Here is a 16,855-nt window from a genome sequence, read left to right on the forward strand (position 1 = left end):
ACAGGTGACAGATACAACAGGAAAAATGGGTTCTGTGTTGTCATCATCAGAACAGTTGGCCTTCTCATTTTTATGGCATGGGATAGGTGATACATATGAATAAATCTACGCTCTGACTGTCATCTGTCTCTTGATGCTTTCTTTCTTTTTCCAGGACTTAAACCACATCTCAGACTTATAGTCCCTGCAGCAGTCCATTTTTCCTTAATTGGCATTCAGGCCTTCCTAAGGAATTTGCCTGTACCAGCAGTTGCTCTTGAGCTCTGCCTACATTTTTCGAAATTATTCACAGCAGGAAGGGTGTGCTTGTCTACATACTATTTGAAAGGATTTGCTGTGATCTCTGGCAGCGCTCTCTACTTTGAAGAATTTGTTATGAGTGCTTGAGCAAAATGAATCCATTGTGCTCCTTCTGAATTGCCAGCAGTTCTATTGTTTATTTGGTAATGCTCACCTTCTGGTAACACAACAGTCAATAATTCCAAAAAACCTACTGTAATTTGTTATATCATAGGGAATCTTGCTGTTTTTTTGTCTTGCATGAAGAAATTGAGTTTTCTCCCAAGTCTGCTTTACACAGCTGCAGAGGAAGTCTTTGATGTTTATTCCCACAATTTGTAAAAGAGTACCTGGGAACCTTACAAATATTCAACTACTGGAGAAGATAAAGGGATCCTAATGCTTATGGGTGTTGTCCTGGCCTAGAGAACTAAGTGCATGCTTGTAGAAAAATGTCTGTCATAGATGAGACACTGAAAACCATCAGAAGAAAATTTGAGTGAATTGCGACTGGTCACAGGAAACTCTTCCTCTGTAAGCAGATTGCTCAGTTAGTGACATATGAATGACAAAATATTAAAAGAGAGTGTTAATCTTAGTTAATAATAAATGAGCTTGTTTGTGGAGTCATTCCTTTTCTGAAAAACCAAGCTGAAATTTGCTTCTCAAGACCATTCTCATGATTGCACAATGCCTATGTGCTGGTTATAATCCTATATTGAGCACTAAAGGTGCACAGCACACCCTTTCATGCCTTTATAAGTGGAATGCACTAATTAAAAAGTCATTATATCTGAAAAATTGTTTTATGAAACAAAATTTTAAAAAGCTTTCATCCTGCCTGTTCCGTCTGAATTTTTCAGCTCAGTTGTTACTTTGTCTAATGGTTAGCTGACAAATCAATTTTGTTTTGTTGGGTCTTTCTCTTTCTCTCTTTCTCTCTTTCTCTCTTTCTCTCTTTCTCTCTTTCTCTCTTTCTCTCTTTCTCTCTTTCTCTCTTTCTCTCTTTCTCTCTTTCTCTCTTTCTCTCTTTCTCTCTTTCTCTCTTTCTCTCTTTCTCTCTTTTTCTCCTTTTCCTTCCCCTTCCCCTCTTTTCTAGTTTAAAAAATCTGCAATGTATGTGGTCACTTTATGTTTATCTTGACAGGGTTGGAAAAGACATGGTTTTTATTGTTACTTCATTGGAAATACATTTGCATCATTTTCTCAAGCGAATCAAACCTGTGGAAGGCATCAGGCCTTTTTAGCAACTATTGGAGACAGGTATGTAAAAGTCTGCTTGCATGAGGGGATCACATGAGGATTAAACATCTAACATCATCTGAATATCAAAATAAGGACTCTGATTTGGAAAAAAGTTTTGCTTGAGAGGACAGCTATCTGTAGATACAGAACTTCTAACAGTTTTTGCGTGTATATTCAATCCAGGAATTCAGTTTATAGGAAAAATAAGTGATGGCTGTGAAATGAGTGTTGATATAGATGGTTATGTGAAGGAAAAAGATAGAATTATGTTTTCTATTTCCTTAATTGTTGTGGCTTGAGGATGGGTTTTACTTGAGCGAAGGATGCAGTTTTCAATTTTGATTATTAAATGAAGAGATATGGCTCTGAATTCCTTTCAAAAGATAGTTTAGATGAGCAAGAGGATATAATTTTCATCTATCTGGTCTTCTCAGAATATAGGTACTTTTAAAAAAATTGAATAAGAAACTAAATGATGATAGAAAAAGTGCTTCATACCTGAAAAACCCATCACAGTTCTGCCGGGGTTCAGTGTGTGGTAAATTTCTGAAGAGCTGGTGCATATTACTGAATGTGGAATACTGGGAAAATAAAAGTTAGGGTTAAGAAACAAAGCTTCTTTTGCTTGCAATTGACTCAATGCTTTACAGTTTCTCTGTTGTTTTTTTTTCTATCTGATCTAAATAGATGTTCTAGTGTGAAAGCTCTAGCTGTCACGAATGGTAGCTCTCTAAATGTAGGTAGCACTGCAGCTGTCATAAAAATGGTTTAACATTAATAGGGTCTTCAGACTATACCTTGTTAAGGGGAGACTTCTTTTATTTGCTTTGATTCTGAAGAGCTTTTGTTTAAACACCATAGTGAACTATGACAGACTTTACCTCTACATAGGTCTGTTTCCCAAACAACTTTTTTTACATCGTCATTGGATCTAATTTGCAGTGTTCCTTAGTTTGATAATTTAGTGTCACACTACTCTACCCTCTACTTTTGTGTATTTCTTCAGTAATGCTGAGATTCCTTTTCCAGTTTTGGATTTGCCTGAAACAAGAAGTCATGAAAATACAAGGGTATTAGAAACTCTCAAAAAATACAGTGGTATAACACATATGTCATGTCAGGTTTCTGCTTTCCCACCAATTTCATGTCAGACTGTGATTATGTCACTTTCTTTACTGAACATCCAAAGAGAAAGGAGAATACTCTGGTATTAAAGCTTACAAAATATCTATTATGTGATGTTTTGTTATGCGCTTTGTCCGAGTAAATCCATCCAAGCTGTGCTTTCAAGCCAGTATAGCGGTAATTCTCAGAAAATAACAAGCCTTTTACAACTTTAAAAAATAAACTTAACAGTAGCAGTTTAATGGTTGTGTTCTTTTCAACAGATATGAACAAGCCTATCTGACTAGCCTGGTTGGGCTGAAAACAGAAAGATACTTTTGGATTGGACTTTCAGATGTAGAAGAAAAGGGAACATTCAAGTGGGCTAATGGTGAATCTGTCTTATTTACACACTGGAATTCTGAAATGCCTGGTAGGTATGGCTCCGTATTGTTTAATGAGTCCAGTGCCCAAAATACATTGCTCACTACTTGAATTTTTTTACTTCATTCCTTAGCCCTTGCTTGATGGTATAATGACTAATTGATCTCAAATATATCTGGCTGCTTTCTCAAGCATACAGTGCTGCTGCTAACTTCCTACTTAGCACTGAAACGAGTCTTTAATGTGACATTGGAAAGAAACTAGATTGAGATCAAGTTTCTGATTTGTGTCTGTTCTGGGGAAGTTTGTATCTGTACTACTCTGGAAGAGTAATCTCTGCAGGCGTATTGCACCCTGCTTGCAAGTCCTACCTGTTCAGCCAGATCTCATAGTACACTTGCTCACTGTATGTTCTGAGGTGTGTGAGATCACAGCATGCATGAGGTTCTCTGGTCCTAGAGAAAATGGGATTGTAGGGGGCCAAGGGAAGATTTATGTTTAATCTTTTTTTAGGTAATATATTTGCTAGATTAATTGCAATTTCCTTTTTTACTATGTTTTGTTAATGAAAACATTGCTTTTTTCTATTTTAATAAAATTATGGGAGTGGGAAGTATTTTCATCTCTGACATGATCACATCAGAAAGGGGATGGTCACCAGTCTTCAAGATTCTGGCATTTTGCATTTGCCTTTCAGGAAATCCTCTGATTCTCCTTGATTTCAGTGCCTAAATGCTGAGTTGAATGTGTCAGGTGGGGTGGTAGAGCTATGGAGACCATGAAGCCAATACTAAGCCTGTATATAGCAAGTTCATTTTTTAAAAATCTTAGTCAAATTAGATAAATTCAAGAAACTAGCTCTAACCACATCTTCAGCTTTAGGGAAGAATTTGTTGGATCGCAGGTTATGATGTTGCTGGTCAGCCACTGGAGGTGTTTTGATGTGAGACACAATTCACTATCTCAGATGTGGGTGAACCACAGATTTCTTTTTCTTGGTTTCTTTTTTTCTTCCCTTCATGAAATAGGCTATTAGAATCATCGTATCACAGAATGGTTTGGGTTGGGAGGGATAGTTAAAGATCATCTAGTCCCCCCCCCTGCTATGGGCAGGGACATCTTGCTCTGGATCTGGTTCTCAAAGCCCCATCCAGCCTGGCCTTGAACACTTCCAGGGAGGGGGCATCCACAACTTCTCTAGGCAACCTGTTCCAGTGCCTCACCACCCTCAGAGTAAAAAAATTTCTTCCTCATGTCCAGTCTACACCTACTCTCTTTCATTTTAAAACTGTTGCCTTTTGTTCTGTCACTGCAGGCCCTGGTAAAAAGTCTTTCTCCGTCTTCCTTATAAGCCCCCATTATATAGTGAAAGGCTGCAATAAGATCTCCCTGGAGCCTTCTCATCTCCGGGCTGAACAACCCCACTCCCTCAGCGTTTCTTCATACGAGAGGTGTTCCAGCCCTCTGATGATTTTCATGGCCCTCCTCTGGAGCTGCTTTAACATTAGAAAAATTTTTGACTGTACAAAGACTTAGTTTCTTCAGGGTACTAAGAATATATAGAACATGAAGTTTTCTAAATTCTTATGACCCTCTCAATATTGCTTTTGTGCATCCCTGTATATCACCAGGAAGAAAGCCGGGCTGCGTTGCCATGAGGACTGGAATTGCAGGTGGATTGTGGGATGTAATAAAATGTGAAGAAAAGGCAAAGTTCCTATGCAAAGTGTGGGCAGAGGGAGTGACGCTTCCACCTGTTCCTACAACAACTCCTGTTCCCCGGTGTCCGGAAGGTTGGGACTCAAATAGTCGTATTAGCTTCTGTTTCAAAGTAAGTATGTTGCTTATTTCTGCATTAAGGTAGTTTCTGTTTGCTGCACATACATGCAGTAAAAATTGGTCTACATGTTTTATTGTTCCATAAGCTTATTTACAGATTATTTGTAGAGGTCTTGTTCCCCTCTATTGAAATGCTCATGGTTTTGTGTATTCTCTTAAATGTCTGAGCTTCTAATCTGATCTTAATTTCCCATTCTTTTAATATTTCATTTCCCACTCTTTTGAGACTAAAAGTGCCATTCTCCTACTTGTTGTCTTGCAGCAGATACTCCTTTCAGCAATGCAGTTTGCTAACTTGGCTTAGAGACACTCATACTAAGGCTGTGTTTCAGAGGTGAACACTCATAAGCCCTATATTCAAGGTTTCTGTAATCCCCACAGCTTTTGAGGAGCTGGTGTTTCTTGATCTTGTGATCTGTATGGTATATTTTGTCTGATTACAAAATGTTCTCTTTAGCCTTTTTCAAAAGCAGAGCAAAAGAAAACATGGCTTGAATCTCAAGAGTTTTGTCGAGCTATAGGAGGAGATCTGGCCTCCATTAATGGTAAAGAAGAACAGTATGTGATATGGCGTTCTATTGCGTGAGTATCTGTAATGTGGTCATCCATCCACTTTAATTAGCCTTTTGATCTTTCTGAAATATTTAAATTTAGCTGTATGTTTTTACTTCAGTATGAGCCAGTGTGGATTCATTATCTGCATCTGTATCAGACACATAGCAAAAAAGCAGAGCTGATGAAATAGCAGGAGATGTGTGACTAGCAGCAACCATGCCAGAAGCCAATGCTAAAAGGAGATTGGCAAGATATCTAGTTGAGGAAACATTTATCATCTGACGTAAAAATATTTGCTGTGGATTTGGGGATATTATAAAATTACCACAGATGCCAGTTGTTTTCACATAAGCAAGCGTACGAATAGTGTAACAGTTGTGGTATAAATCTGGACAATGTGCTGATTGTTTGTCATTTTTATGAACTATTTGGAAAGCAGAAGCAACTTAAGAGTGATTTTTATTTTTCCTACACAGGGAATGTAAATAAGGTTAGTAAGTCCCTGAACTGTAAAAATCACATGTGAGATTTCTGAATGAGGTCAAACACTTAAAAAGGTAACGCAATATGACCTGAATAGACTGAGCTCAATGAACTTGTACATCCCTATCTAACTAGGAAGCAAGACTGAAACATGGCACCCTTGCAAAACGCTACAACTGTACTGCAATCCCAGATATACGCTTATAGTAAGGAACAAGTCTCAGATGTTGTATTAGTACAAATTTACTCAATAAATTCAGATAAATGAGTAAAGTGTGTCTGCTTGCAGACAAGAATTAGTTTAAGGTGCTATTTTTTAAATGTGATTCAACTGCAATAAGTAATTTTGTGTTTAGAAACTGTAAGTGCCTTTACAGAGAAAATGGAGAGTTGATAAATGGAGGAACAGTAGCTATTGGCCCATTATACAAAAGCATTAAGCCACCTTATTTTCAGGAGTTGGTTTGGATCAGGACATTTTCTTGGTCAGCATTTCAATCTGTCTGAGTTAATGTATAGTGATAACAGCTAGAAGTGGTTGCATTTTAGTTGATTTCCACCCCGGTTGTTATTATTTCTAACAATTTTAAGGATTATTTTTAGAGAAGCTTATTATCTGTTGTGAATGATAGATTATTAAAAATATTGTAATGCCTTATTAGTTTTGGCTCTATGTTTAAACTTCTTATAAAAGGGGCATTTATTATTTTGGGGTTTTTTTTTTTAGGAACAATGGCTATTACCATCAGCATTTCTGGATGGGCTTATATTACTTGAATCCTGATGATGGCTTTGTTTGGAGTGATGGATCTCCAGTGAGTGATTTAATTTTCCATAGCTGTTATTTTTCATTCCCTGTGCTTCTCAAATGTGTGTGGTGTATGTTTTTCTGTGTAATTTTATGCTTAGTCATAACTCTCTACTGTATGATGCTCTCTTTAGGAAAGCTTATGAATAGCAATTCCATGGCTTGTTTTTTTTTGGCTAAAACATACTGATTTTTGATAAAAAAATATGCATTGAATCAACAAGAAAATGAAATTAATGTAGACTAAAATGATGGTCTTATAAATGCAAGGAGTTTTTGAGTAAAATAGTCCATCTTTAGTATTTTTCGTCTTCGCTAATTAGATCTTTATCTGAAATGGCCTACGTTCCATGGAGCTGAAGGCAGTTGTTTTATGCCAGTGTGACTTGACTGTACTTTAGACTGAGATACAAAACTATAGAAATGAAAGTTGTTTTGGAGATGTGGGTGTATTTCATGCAAGGTTGATCAAAATACATTAATAGAAGTTTACCATACAGAAAACTGAAACTGGAATTTATACAGGAAAATTAGAATAGCAGTAATATTTTTTCTGAGAAAAATGCCATCATTTTTGTTGTCTCAATAATATCCTACTATTTTACTCATATATTTACTTAATTTAATCAACAAGTAGCATGCCCCTTCATTGTTATTAGATTAAGTTTACAGAATTTAGGTCCCATAAAAAATGTCAATGTTCATCCAAATGTGATCAGAAACAGCTGTTATTTAAGCTGCAGTCCCATTGCAATCTGAAAAAATGTTTGAAATTTCAGCATTAGCACCGGGAGGTCCTGGTTTCCTCTTTTCTAAGTTTTTAAGCTGACAATAGGAACAAGTTGCAGGTCTGTGGTTTGATGCTGTGTCCCTCTCTCCATTATTTTCTTTCTGTATAACAGAATCCTCACAAAGCCTTTTCTATCATAGGTGAGGTATGAAAACTGGGGCTTTGGAGAACCCAATAATTATCAAGGAATTGAACTTTGTGCAGAGATAAATGGTGATTCCAGCATGCTTTGGAATGACAGGCACTGTGATTATCTATATGGATGGATTTGCCAGATAAGAAAAGGTATCACTTCTTCTGTGTATGAGTATAATAAGAAAAGATTCTCAGTTGATTTTTCCCTTAACTTTAAGAAATAAAAAATTTCAAAACCTCTTTATCAGAATGGTTCCAGAATTTCAAAATCTCTTTATCAGAAAGGAATGTAAGATATCAAAGTGGTATAAGGATCTCAATGTCTTTTGATGCATTTAAAGATATAGAGCCTTTGGTGCCCTGCTGGGACTTCTCACTGATCTTTACGATTTCAGAAGGGGAGACATGATACTTGAAAAATAGGAAATGTTACTTTGAATATTCACATTCACTTTTGATTTTTCATTTAGAGAAGTTCATGGCTTCTCCAACAAATCCGATTTTGGAAATTTTTTTCTGAGTTTCAAGTTATAAGAAAATTGCAAATCAGTTCACGTACTTGAATTTTCATGCCTGGTAACTCCCTCCTTTACTTGGCTTAGGTACAGTTTTGTCAGCTAATTGAATCTGTAGTTGCAAGATGGAGCCTGGTTTTGTGATACTTTATTTTGCTTTGACTGGGTTTTATATTCCTATGTTGGTTTCTTGCTAAATTATCTTGAGATCCGAGTTTGGATGCTTTTTATTTTCTGAAGACTTCAAGAAAAAATTTTTAATTTAAGGAAATCTTGAGTTCCACAAGCAGTGCATCTACCTGAGTCTGATTATTTTAGAAAGTCCTCATTTAAACATTTTACTACATTTTTATGTTGGGAGCAAGGGGAGCAAAATAAAGATGCTGCATTAGATTATTGACAATAAAGTACCAGCTCTGCTTTTTATTGGTATAAGAATTTCTTAGAGAATTTCTCATTAAATGCCGGTATCTGTGAGATTATATTTAGCACAAAATAAATTGGTAAACCTATAAAGACAGAGATCTCCTGTATTAGAAATTGTTTTGCTGAGATGCTATTGATGTCATCCGGGATGCCATCTCCATGATGCCACAGCAAAAACAAATTTAACCTGTAGTCTTCTTTTCAGAAAGGACCAGTTAATTTCTTGGGATCTTTTCCAGTGAGACTTTATACAGGGAAATTTTTAAGATCCAGATAGAAGTTCTTCTCAACCACAGAAAGATGGAAAGAACCTCACTCTGTAGTAGCTAGGGCACCACAGAAGAAGATAACCCAGCCTGCATTCCTGCTGCCTCTGGTTTAAGCCAGAATTCATGCATAAGTGACCTGGGGAAAGAAGGGAGAGGGAGACTGTCTTAACAGAGTTAATGCTTTGGGGCATAAGATTTTCTGCATCCAATGGATACCAAGAATAATTACTAAATTCAGGTAAATTTCGAGGTATTTTATAATACCTTGCACATAAGGAATAGCCTCAGGGAACAAGAACATGTATTTCAAATTGAATAGTGTACCAAAAAGAAGAGATATAGTCTCTTTAGTTCCTTCTAGTTTTTGGTGTTAAATCCATTGCTAACTGTAAAATTCAATGTCAATAGAAAAACATGCCTATTAATCATCGTAAATATTTTGTCTTACAGCAGAAAGTGGACAGTTATAATACATATTTTTTTTTGTTATAGGGGCAAGTGTAAAGCCTGAACCCACAGAATCTCCTGCACCCAGTAAGTGTTCTTGCTATTACTATCTCTGTGTGTGTATGTTTAAAAGCATTTTTAAAAATTTACTGCTGAGAATGTCTCGTATCTCAGGAACAATGTAGTTAGCTTACCATTTATCTTACAGAATATAAGACTACTGAGGATGGATGGATCATACATGAAGACAAACAATATTATTTCAGCACAGAGAGTGTTCCTATGGAAAAAGGTCGGGAGTTCTGCAAAAGGAACTTTGGAGACCTTGCCGCCATTGAGAGTGAAAGTGAAAGAAAGTTCCTCTGGCGATACGTAAGAAAAATTATTAATACTATGGAATAAATCATCCAAAACAAGTGAGCATGGTCACAAATCCTTCTAGTGTTCTCCCTACAAGTTTTATGATAGTGAAATTGCAGTAGCATTAAGCTAGGTTAATATAAATAACAAACTCAATTCTTTTTTAGATTGTTTCATAGCTGAGGACAATTTTAGTTTGTTATTTTGTATAGAAATAAGTTCAGTAAGCATTAAACAGATCATTATCTGCTTTTCCTGTTCAATGTGGCAGTTACACCACATTATATCTATCTGCAACTGGTAACGTGCTAAGGTAAATCTTAATTCTTGCTTTTAATTGATCTGTGGCTTCATTGTAGCGAGAAATAGTATACTTGTGAGCTACAATTCTGTAAGGTGAGTTAACTGAAAGTAAAGTTCATCAACAGAGAAGATACCTTAAGTAGTGGATCAAAACAGATATTCACTTACATGCAGCACTCAGGACACTGTTTTTTGATCTTGTCAGTGTATCTGGGTTGTAGTCTACCTAGCAGCCTCTTTTTGGTCCTCAGGTTTGCTCCTATGCCTCTTTCTTCTTGCGGGGAGAATATAATTATGCAGGAAGAACAACTTGAGGCATGGATTATGCCAGGAGAAAGCTTTGAAATGAAATTGCCTAGGTGGCTGGGGTTGGCTGCCTGTTTAGACTGTCTTGAGGCTAACTTCTTTTAATCAGGAATATGCTTAAAAATCAGATTTGAATTGCATGGAACTTTTCCTGAGCTGGCTGAAGGGTGGCAGTGAGATGACACAAGGGCCTATATCAATTTATATCCAAACTGTGGGAAGGCTTGTCCCTTGCAAGAAATTTGTCAGATGATGTCCACTGCAGAGACCGTGCAAGAGGTGCTGATTTCAGTGACTTTGAAGTAAGACTGCGAGAAGTGTTGATGTAGTGACCACACCTTTTGGCCAATGGTGAAGTTTAACTTTCGACTGTCATCTGAGAGCTGCTTTAACTTAAATGTTGTTGCTAGAGAATATAGCAGTTCATATCCTCTGTCAGTCAGACATATATTACTCATTATTAACATAATAGATTTCTATGATAAGAAGAGGACATTTATACAATTGTAATCTTTACATTCTAGATCTTGAAAAATGGCAAAGAGGATGCATATTTCATTGGTTTACAACTGAGTGTTGACCAACGGACAAGGTAGGCCAACTAGAACCATCAAGCTTGCATTGTGCTTCAAAATAAATAAATCTACCAAGCAGAGCAAAAATAATGAAGTGCTTGAATGAAATTGTGGCCTGTCAAAGCAAATGAGTGTTTTTCCTCTGAATTTTGTGGGATTCTAATGCTTAGTGTTTTTTAATTTTAAAGCTTGTAAAAATTTATTCTGTAGTAAATATACCACAATGTGCCATTATATTTAATCTACTTTTTTTTGAATACCATTTCTGTTGTTAGGCATTCTCACCCTGTTACTACTCCTGTTATTCTATATGTGATTATAGCAGGAAGAAAAGCTTGATTTGAATGTTGCTCTCAGCTGTTGTCTGCCTTGTCCATACTCCAATAACATATAGCTAATATAAAGGATTTTTAAAAAGTATTTCCTGTTAGTACTGGTGAAATTTTTTCTCCGCTCCTTTTCAAGTAAATGGAATTTCTCCTTGACACTACTGCAAGCTAGAGTAGATCCATAAATCCTAAAACTTGACTTATTCTTTAACAATACAAAAGCACTCCCTTTGTTATTGTAAGTTTACATCAGGTCTGTTAGATCTTGAAATTTCTGCTTTACTGTTTGTTTTCAGATGTTGTAGTCTGTGGGACCAAACAAGTTAACTCGGTAGGGCATGGATTTTCAAAGGACGTACTTAGTTTTTAGTCTTAATATAATCATGATTGTATTCTCAAGTGGTCTAATTCCATGTTAATTTAGCTCCAGATCATCCCGAAGAATTACTGCATGTTTCCTAAGCAGAATTCACCCAAAGCTATAGCAGAAAAATTGCACTGCAGATAATGTATTTTGAATTTCTATTCAGGAGTTATACTTTCCTTTATTCCACAATTTATATGAAAATATAAATAGATACCCCAACTCAAAATATATAAAATTTTCAATAGGTAAAAAGATTCTTTTTCCTTGTCCTTAACTGTTGAGAACAGAGTGTAATAAAGGGAAAAATGCAACCTATTTTCTCTTTTGTAGAACAAAGATAGTGGTTGCCATTATATAACTTCAGACATGCTCTGAGGATAAGCAGATCTTCTGCAAGTCCTTCTGAGTGTCAGTATGCAGCACCATATTGATTTTTACATGTGATGTTAATGTAGGCCTGGATTCAGTTCAGTCTGTGTCTTGAAGTGCCTGGACAGATGTCTAGTAGTTCTTGGCTCTCCTTGTAGTCCACAGTAATAATGAGAAACCTCCAGAGGGTAATTAGGATGTTAGGTGAGCCAGATCACGTTCTAGAAATGAGGTGCCTCCGCCATTCCATGGTTTTTGTATGGACTCTAAGATGAATATGCTTTTAAGTGAAGTACCTTCCATACGTGCCTGCAGGGTGAACCTGGGCACCTTTGTCACTTGCAGTCTAATAGGAATATGTCTCCTAATAAGTGTTTAGTTGCCTGGTTATGATTTTGCTCTTTTTTGTTTAAGCTACATGGACGTACCTCTTTTTCGATGTTTGTATTTTACCTTATGGTAAGGCACATTGTCATAAGAATTTCCTTGTAGGTGCTTTGTCATGACCTTTTCCTCTGCTTGGGGGAAAGATCAAGCATTTTACTAGTGTTACGAATAAAATGCTGAGCGTCTAGTCTCTCTCGCGCTGAAATGATGTCTGGCTTTCACGTTGGCCCGAATGGTTATTCTGAGTATTGCCTTATCAGTTGCAAAGGTGTCAGCATATTGCTTAAATACAAAGTGAACACAGCTTCAAAACATACACTTATGTCTTTGTGCCGAGAGTAAGTTTAGTGCTATTAGCAAGGAGGCAAATTGGTCAAAAAACCTTGTACACCTTAAACTATGAATGACTATATTAAACATATTGCAAAATCACTTTTTCTAACATGGAAGCAATACTATTTGTATGTTAAAGAAGTGTTTTATTGGAATGTTTTTCTTTAGCTGGATGGATGGCACTCCAGTGAATTATTTGGCATGGGCACCACATGAACCTAACTTTGCAAATAATGATGAAAACTGTGTAGTTATGTATAAGAATTTAGGTGAGTTTTGTAACTTTGTTCCTGAATTTTTGTTATTTGTGTGTTTGTGTCACAGCTTTTTTTCTTCTGAGAGGCATCTCTTCCCCCCTTTCTTTGCTCTTTTGAAAAATGTTATAGAAGTAGACCGTAGTATTATTTTCAGGACTTTATAGTTTTGTGCTTTTCTGTTTACCTTAAGCCTAGCAAGGAGAGGCTCCAGTAGAGGTCTGTGGTTGTGACTGCTATACAACTGTTTTATGTTTTTGTTAAAATCGGTCCAATGTGCCACTATAAAATTGATGTTTCTAGTACCTGGTTCTAGACTGCTTTCAACATTCTGTAATTACAGTGTGTATAAAGTGACGTATTTATCCTAGGTGCTGATATAGAATTATAGTAAACTGAGAGACACTTAGGTTTTGATCTTATCTTTCAAATAAAAGCACTTTGTGTAAGAATGAGTGAAACTGATTTCCATTTAGCCAGCTCTGGATGTGGTGTCATACAGTTCCCCATTTCTCTTACATTCAGGATTTTGGAATGATATAAACTGTGGTTATCCAAATCCCTACATATGTGAAAGGCACAACAGTTCCATTAATTCAACTGTTCCTCCAACAACATTTTCAACTCCAAGAGGATGCCATCCAACTTGGCTTTACTTTCATAAGAAGGTACCATAACAAATACAGTGCATGTTAGATGTTTGCCAAAGCGTAAAATAGAAAACAAGGGAATTATTGTTATAGTTTGGCTGGGGTTGGCACCAAAAGGGCCATGTGGCCGCTCTGCCGCCCCTCCCCCCACTGGGGTGGGGAGGAGAATAGAAAGAAAAAGGCAAAAACCTCATGGGTCAGGATAAGGGCAGTTTAACAGAACAGCAAACAAAGGGAGCAGTAACAACAACAATACCGATAAGGGGAATACACAAAACAAACAGCAGGAACGGACAGAGCCACTCTCACCGCTTGGTGCAGCGTCCGCTCCCCAGCCCACGACTGACTTCCTGCCACCCCGCTCCCCCATCCAGAACCCAGCATGACAGCACATGGTATTGAATACCCTGTTCTGTTTGGACAGGTTGGGTCAGCCCGCCTGGCTGTGTCCCCTCCTGGCTTCTGGTGAAAAGTAACCCTGTGCTGGCTGAACCCAGGACAATTATTTAATAATACTTTTTCTTCTTAGAGTAAAATACTGGGTTTTTTTTGGAGAGAGCTCGTTGATACCTGCATGCTTTTCTTTGTTTGCCCATCCACTGTTTCACAGGAAAGGTACTTTTTTGGTGCTTCTAATGATGTGGCAGATAAGCATACTCAGTTACAGAATCACAGAATGGTAGGGGTTGGAAGGGACCTCTGTGGGTCATCTAGTCCAACCCTCCTGCCGAAGCAGGGTCACCTACAGCAGGCTGCACAGGACCGCGTCTAGGTGGGTCTTGAATATCTCCAGAGAAGGAGACTCCACAACCTCCCTTGGCAGCCTGTTTCAGTGCTCCATCGCCCTCAGAGTGAAGTTCTTCCTCATGTTCAGCTGGAACTGCTATGCTTCAGTTTGTGCCCATTGCCCCTTGTCCTGTCGCTGGGCACCACTGAAAAGAGCTTGGCCCCATCCTCCTGACACCCACCCTTCAGATATTTATAAGCATTTATAAGGTCCCCATTGCAGTTGACAAAAGTCATTCTCTAGTCATCTCTTCAAACCTCTTGATACACATTTCCTAAAGAGTTTAGACGGAGTTCCTGAAGTACTGATGCTTTGATCTTGATGTTTTTTAACCAAACCATAATGCTTTTTCAGTACTGAATACATTTTGTCTTCCTTCATTTTACTAATGTGGTATGCTTTGTAGAGTCAAATAAATAAACAGGCAGACTAAGATCAGTCATGCGTAACTTACCGCTGTTAGCTGATAGTCTATGAAAAGTCTGGTTTTGCTTATTTTCCTAGGGGTTTCAGATCAAATATAATATGTGCCTTGTTAAGCAAAAACACTTTCTTAAGCACTTCAGTGTTATATAGGACAAGGACTAGCACAAAAAGCTCATTCTAAGCTGCATGTGACTTTTTTCAGATAAATGCATTTTACTGTCTTTTCTCCATCCTGCTTTGCTTAAAGCTGTGGTTTTCAATCTGTGAGGGATATTGGAGTAAAGATAATACATAGAGAATTTGTTCATGTTTTAGTGTTACAAAATATTTGGATCTACAGAAGATGAACGTGTCACTTGGCGTGCTGCACGAACAGCTTGCATGAATTTAGGAGGAAACCTGGCCACTATCCCTAACGAACAAGTGCAAGGTACTGTGTATATTTTTGTAGCAACTAGTTCAGATGACATTTCATCTTTACAGGATGGCTGTTGTATTTCTGCGTATATGGACTGGATTTGAATAATGATTGCACATCTGATTTTTGTCCTAAAACATGTAATTTTTAAAAATTTGCAATGCAGTCTTCACCTGAATCTGCCAAATATTAGTGTTGGCTTACAGATATATATATGCATGTATATTGTCTTGGCAGCCAAAGTGCTTTGTCTGCTTACGCGTGATGCCAGCTGGACTCAGCAAGTTCCATTCCAAATGATATAGTTTCACTAGGTGGCATTAACTTGCTGCATGACTTTCTTATTAACTCCAGTGGAACACCTTTAGGATCAGAACTTGCTGTCTCCTGGCAGCTTGGAGCAGAGGTTTGACTGCTCGTATACCTACCCACAACTCACTGTATAGATGTACCATTCTTTTCACTAGAGTAGCTTATTTTAATGAACCTAAGAGCTGCATCCCTGACTGGGGGAGATAAGCAGAGGGAAATTACCTCATGCTTGAATAAACATGGCACACATTCAAATTAAAAATTGGGGAAGATTTTGATAGATGTTAAGAACAGCCTCTTTTTAGAAATACTGTTTTATACTACAGTGATGAGAAACAGATGTTGCACAACACATACTGTTTGTGAACTCAAAAGAACATACTGAATAATTGACCATTGTAAAACAAGTCTGTGTTGTAGTCTGAGCAATTAAATAGTTTGAATTTAGACTGCTGACATGAACTTAGTACTACTTATGTTTTCCACATGTGAAGAGATGAAGAATCAAACTTTCACTTTTCAAATACAGCTAAAATCTTATCCAACATCATTTCTGCAGTACAGATTTCAGGTGGTTCGTTCATGCACAAGACTCAAATTCTAGGTAAAAGAGAAATGAACCATAAAGCTATTAGCACAGAACTGTTTTTATTGCTGACAATGTAAGTGTAAAGACTTGAGTTCCCATTACAGTTTGTGGCAGAACAGCAATGCTAATATTTGGCAAATTAATTTTGCAGGTTTCATTCCGGGAAGTGTAAATTGCATTAATTTTAAAAGACTAAAGGAAGATGAATGGTTGATAGAGCAGACAGAAATTCATCTATCATTTGCAGAGAAAAGCAGGCTCATAACAATGACTTTAGCAGTTGGCAAAAGCCATGATGTGTTCATTTTATCACAGTATTGGATACATTGTGGATTAGTGGGTTGATGAATGCCAGCTGACCTAGCCTGCTCTACTTGTGAGCTAGCCACGCTAGCTAAGACATGTAAGCACTTTCCTGGACTGTGAAAAGCTGTGGTAATTGATTTGCTTGTGGTGAATAATTCTGTGGAGACTCATTTTAATGTTGCTTGTGCATTCTGCTTCCTGCTAAGACAGTGCAGGCTATTGCCCAGGTGTTCCAGGGAGAGAGGAAACACTTGCAATTCTATAACAGCACTACTTGTGCAGATGCAGAAGTGGTAGGTGCTTAGTGGTGCTGTCTGATGCCATTGAGGGGTAACCACTCTGGTGGGATTATCAGAAATGTGTGTGATCCACAGGACTGTATATTTCTAAGTCAATTGTGGGACTAGGATTCAAAAATGTCTTGAGACATTTCAAAAAGCATTTCTGTCATGCTTTTGGGATTCATCCCAGTACCGGGTTAGATACTTCACTGAAGTATTTTGCC

General features: G+C 37.4%; 1 protein-coding gene across 1 annotated transcript in view; it reads left to right on the forward strand.

Annotated features, from left to right (window-relative positions):
- Positions 1-16,855, forward strand: part of MRC1 (mannose receptor C-type 1) — a 62,549-nt gene that overhangs the window by 29,485 nt on the left and 16,209 nt on the right. The window contains exons 10-21 of the mRNA XM_075419462.1: positions 1,427-1,542; positions 2,913-3,061; positions 4,644-4,843; positions 5,309-5,433; positions 6,617-6,704; positions 7,628-7,772; positions 9,325-9,366; positions 9,488-9,651; positions 10,773-10,840; positions 12,777-12,877; positions 13,388-13,530; positions 15,041-15,155. Of these exons, the coding sequence (XP_075275577.1) occupies positions 1,427-1,542; positions 2,913-3,061; positions 4,644-4,843; positions 5,309-5,433; positions 6,617-6,704; positions 7,628-7,772; positions 9,325-9,366; positions 9,488-9,651; positions 10,773-10,840; positions 12,777-12,877; positions 13,388-13,530; positions 15,041-15,155 (1,456 nt within the window). The remainder of the gene's footprint in view (positions 1-1,426; positions 1,543-2,912; positions 3,062-4,643; positions 4,844-5,308; positions 5,434-6,616; positions 6,705-7,627; positions 7,773-9,324; positions 9,367-9,487; positions 9,652-10,772; positions 10,841-12,776; positions 12,878-13,387; positions 13,531-15,040; positions 15,156-16,855) is intronic.

Source organism: Opisthocomus hoazin, chromosome 4, assembly GCF_030867145.1.
Source record: "Opisthocomus hoazin isolate bOpiHoa1 chromosome 4, bOpiHoa1.hap1, whole genome shotgun sequence".
Taxonomy (NCBI): Eukaryota; Metazoa; Chordata; class Aves; order Opisthocomiformes; family Opisthocomidae; genus Opisthocomus; species Opisthocomus hoazin.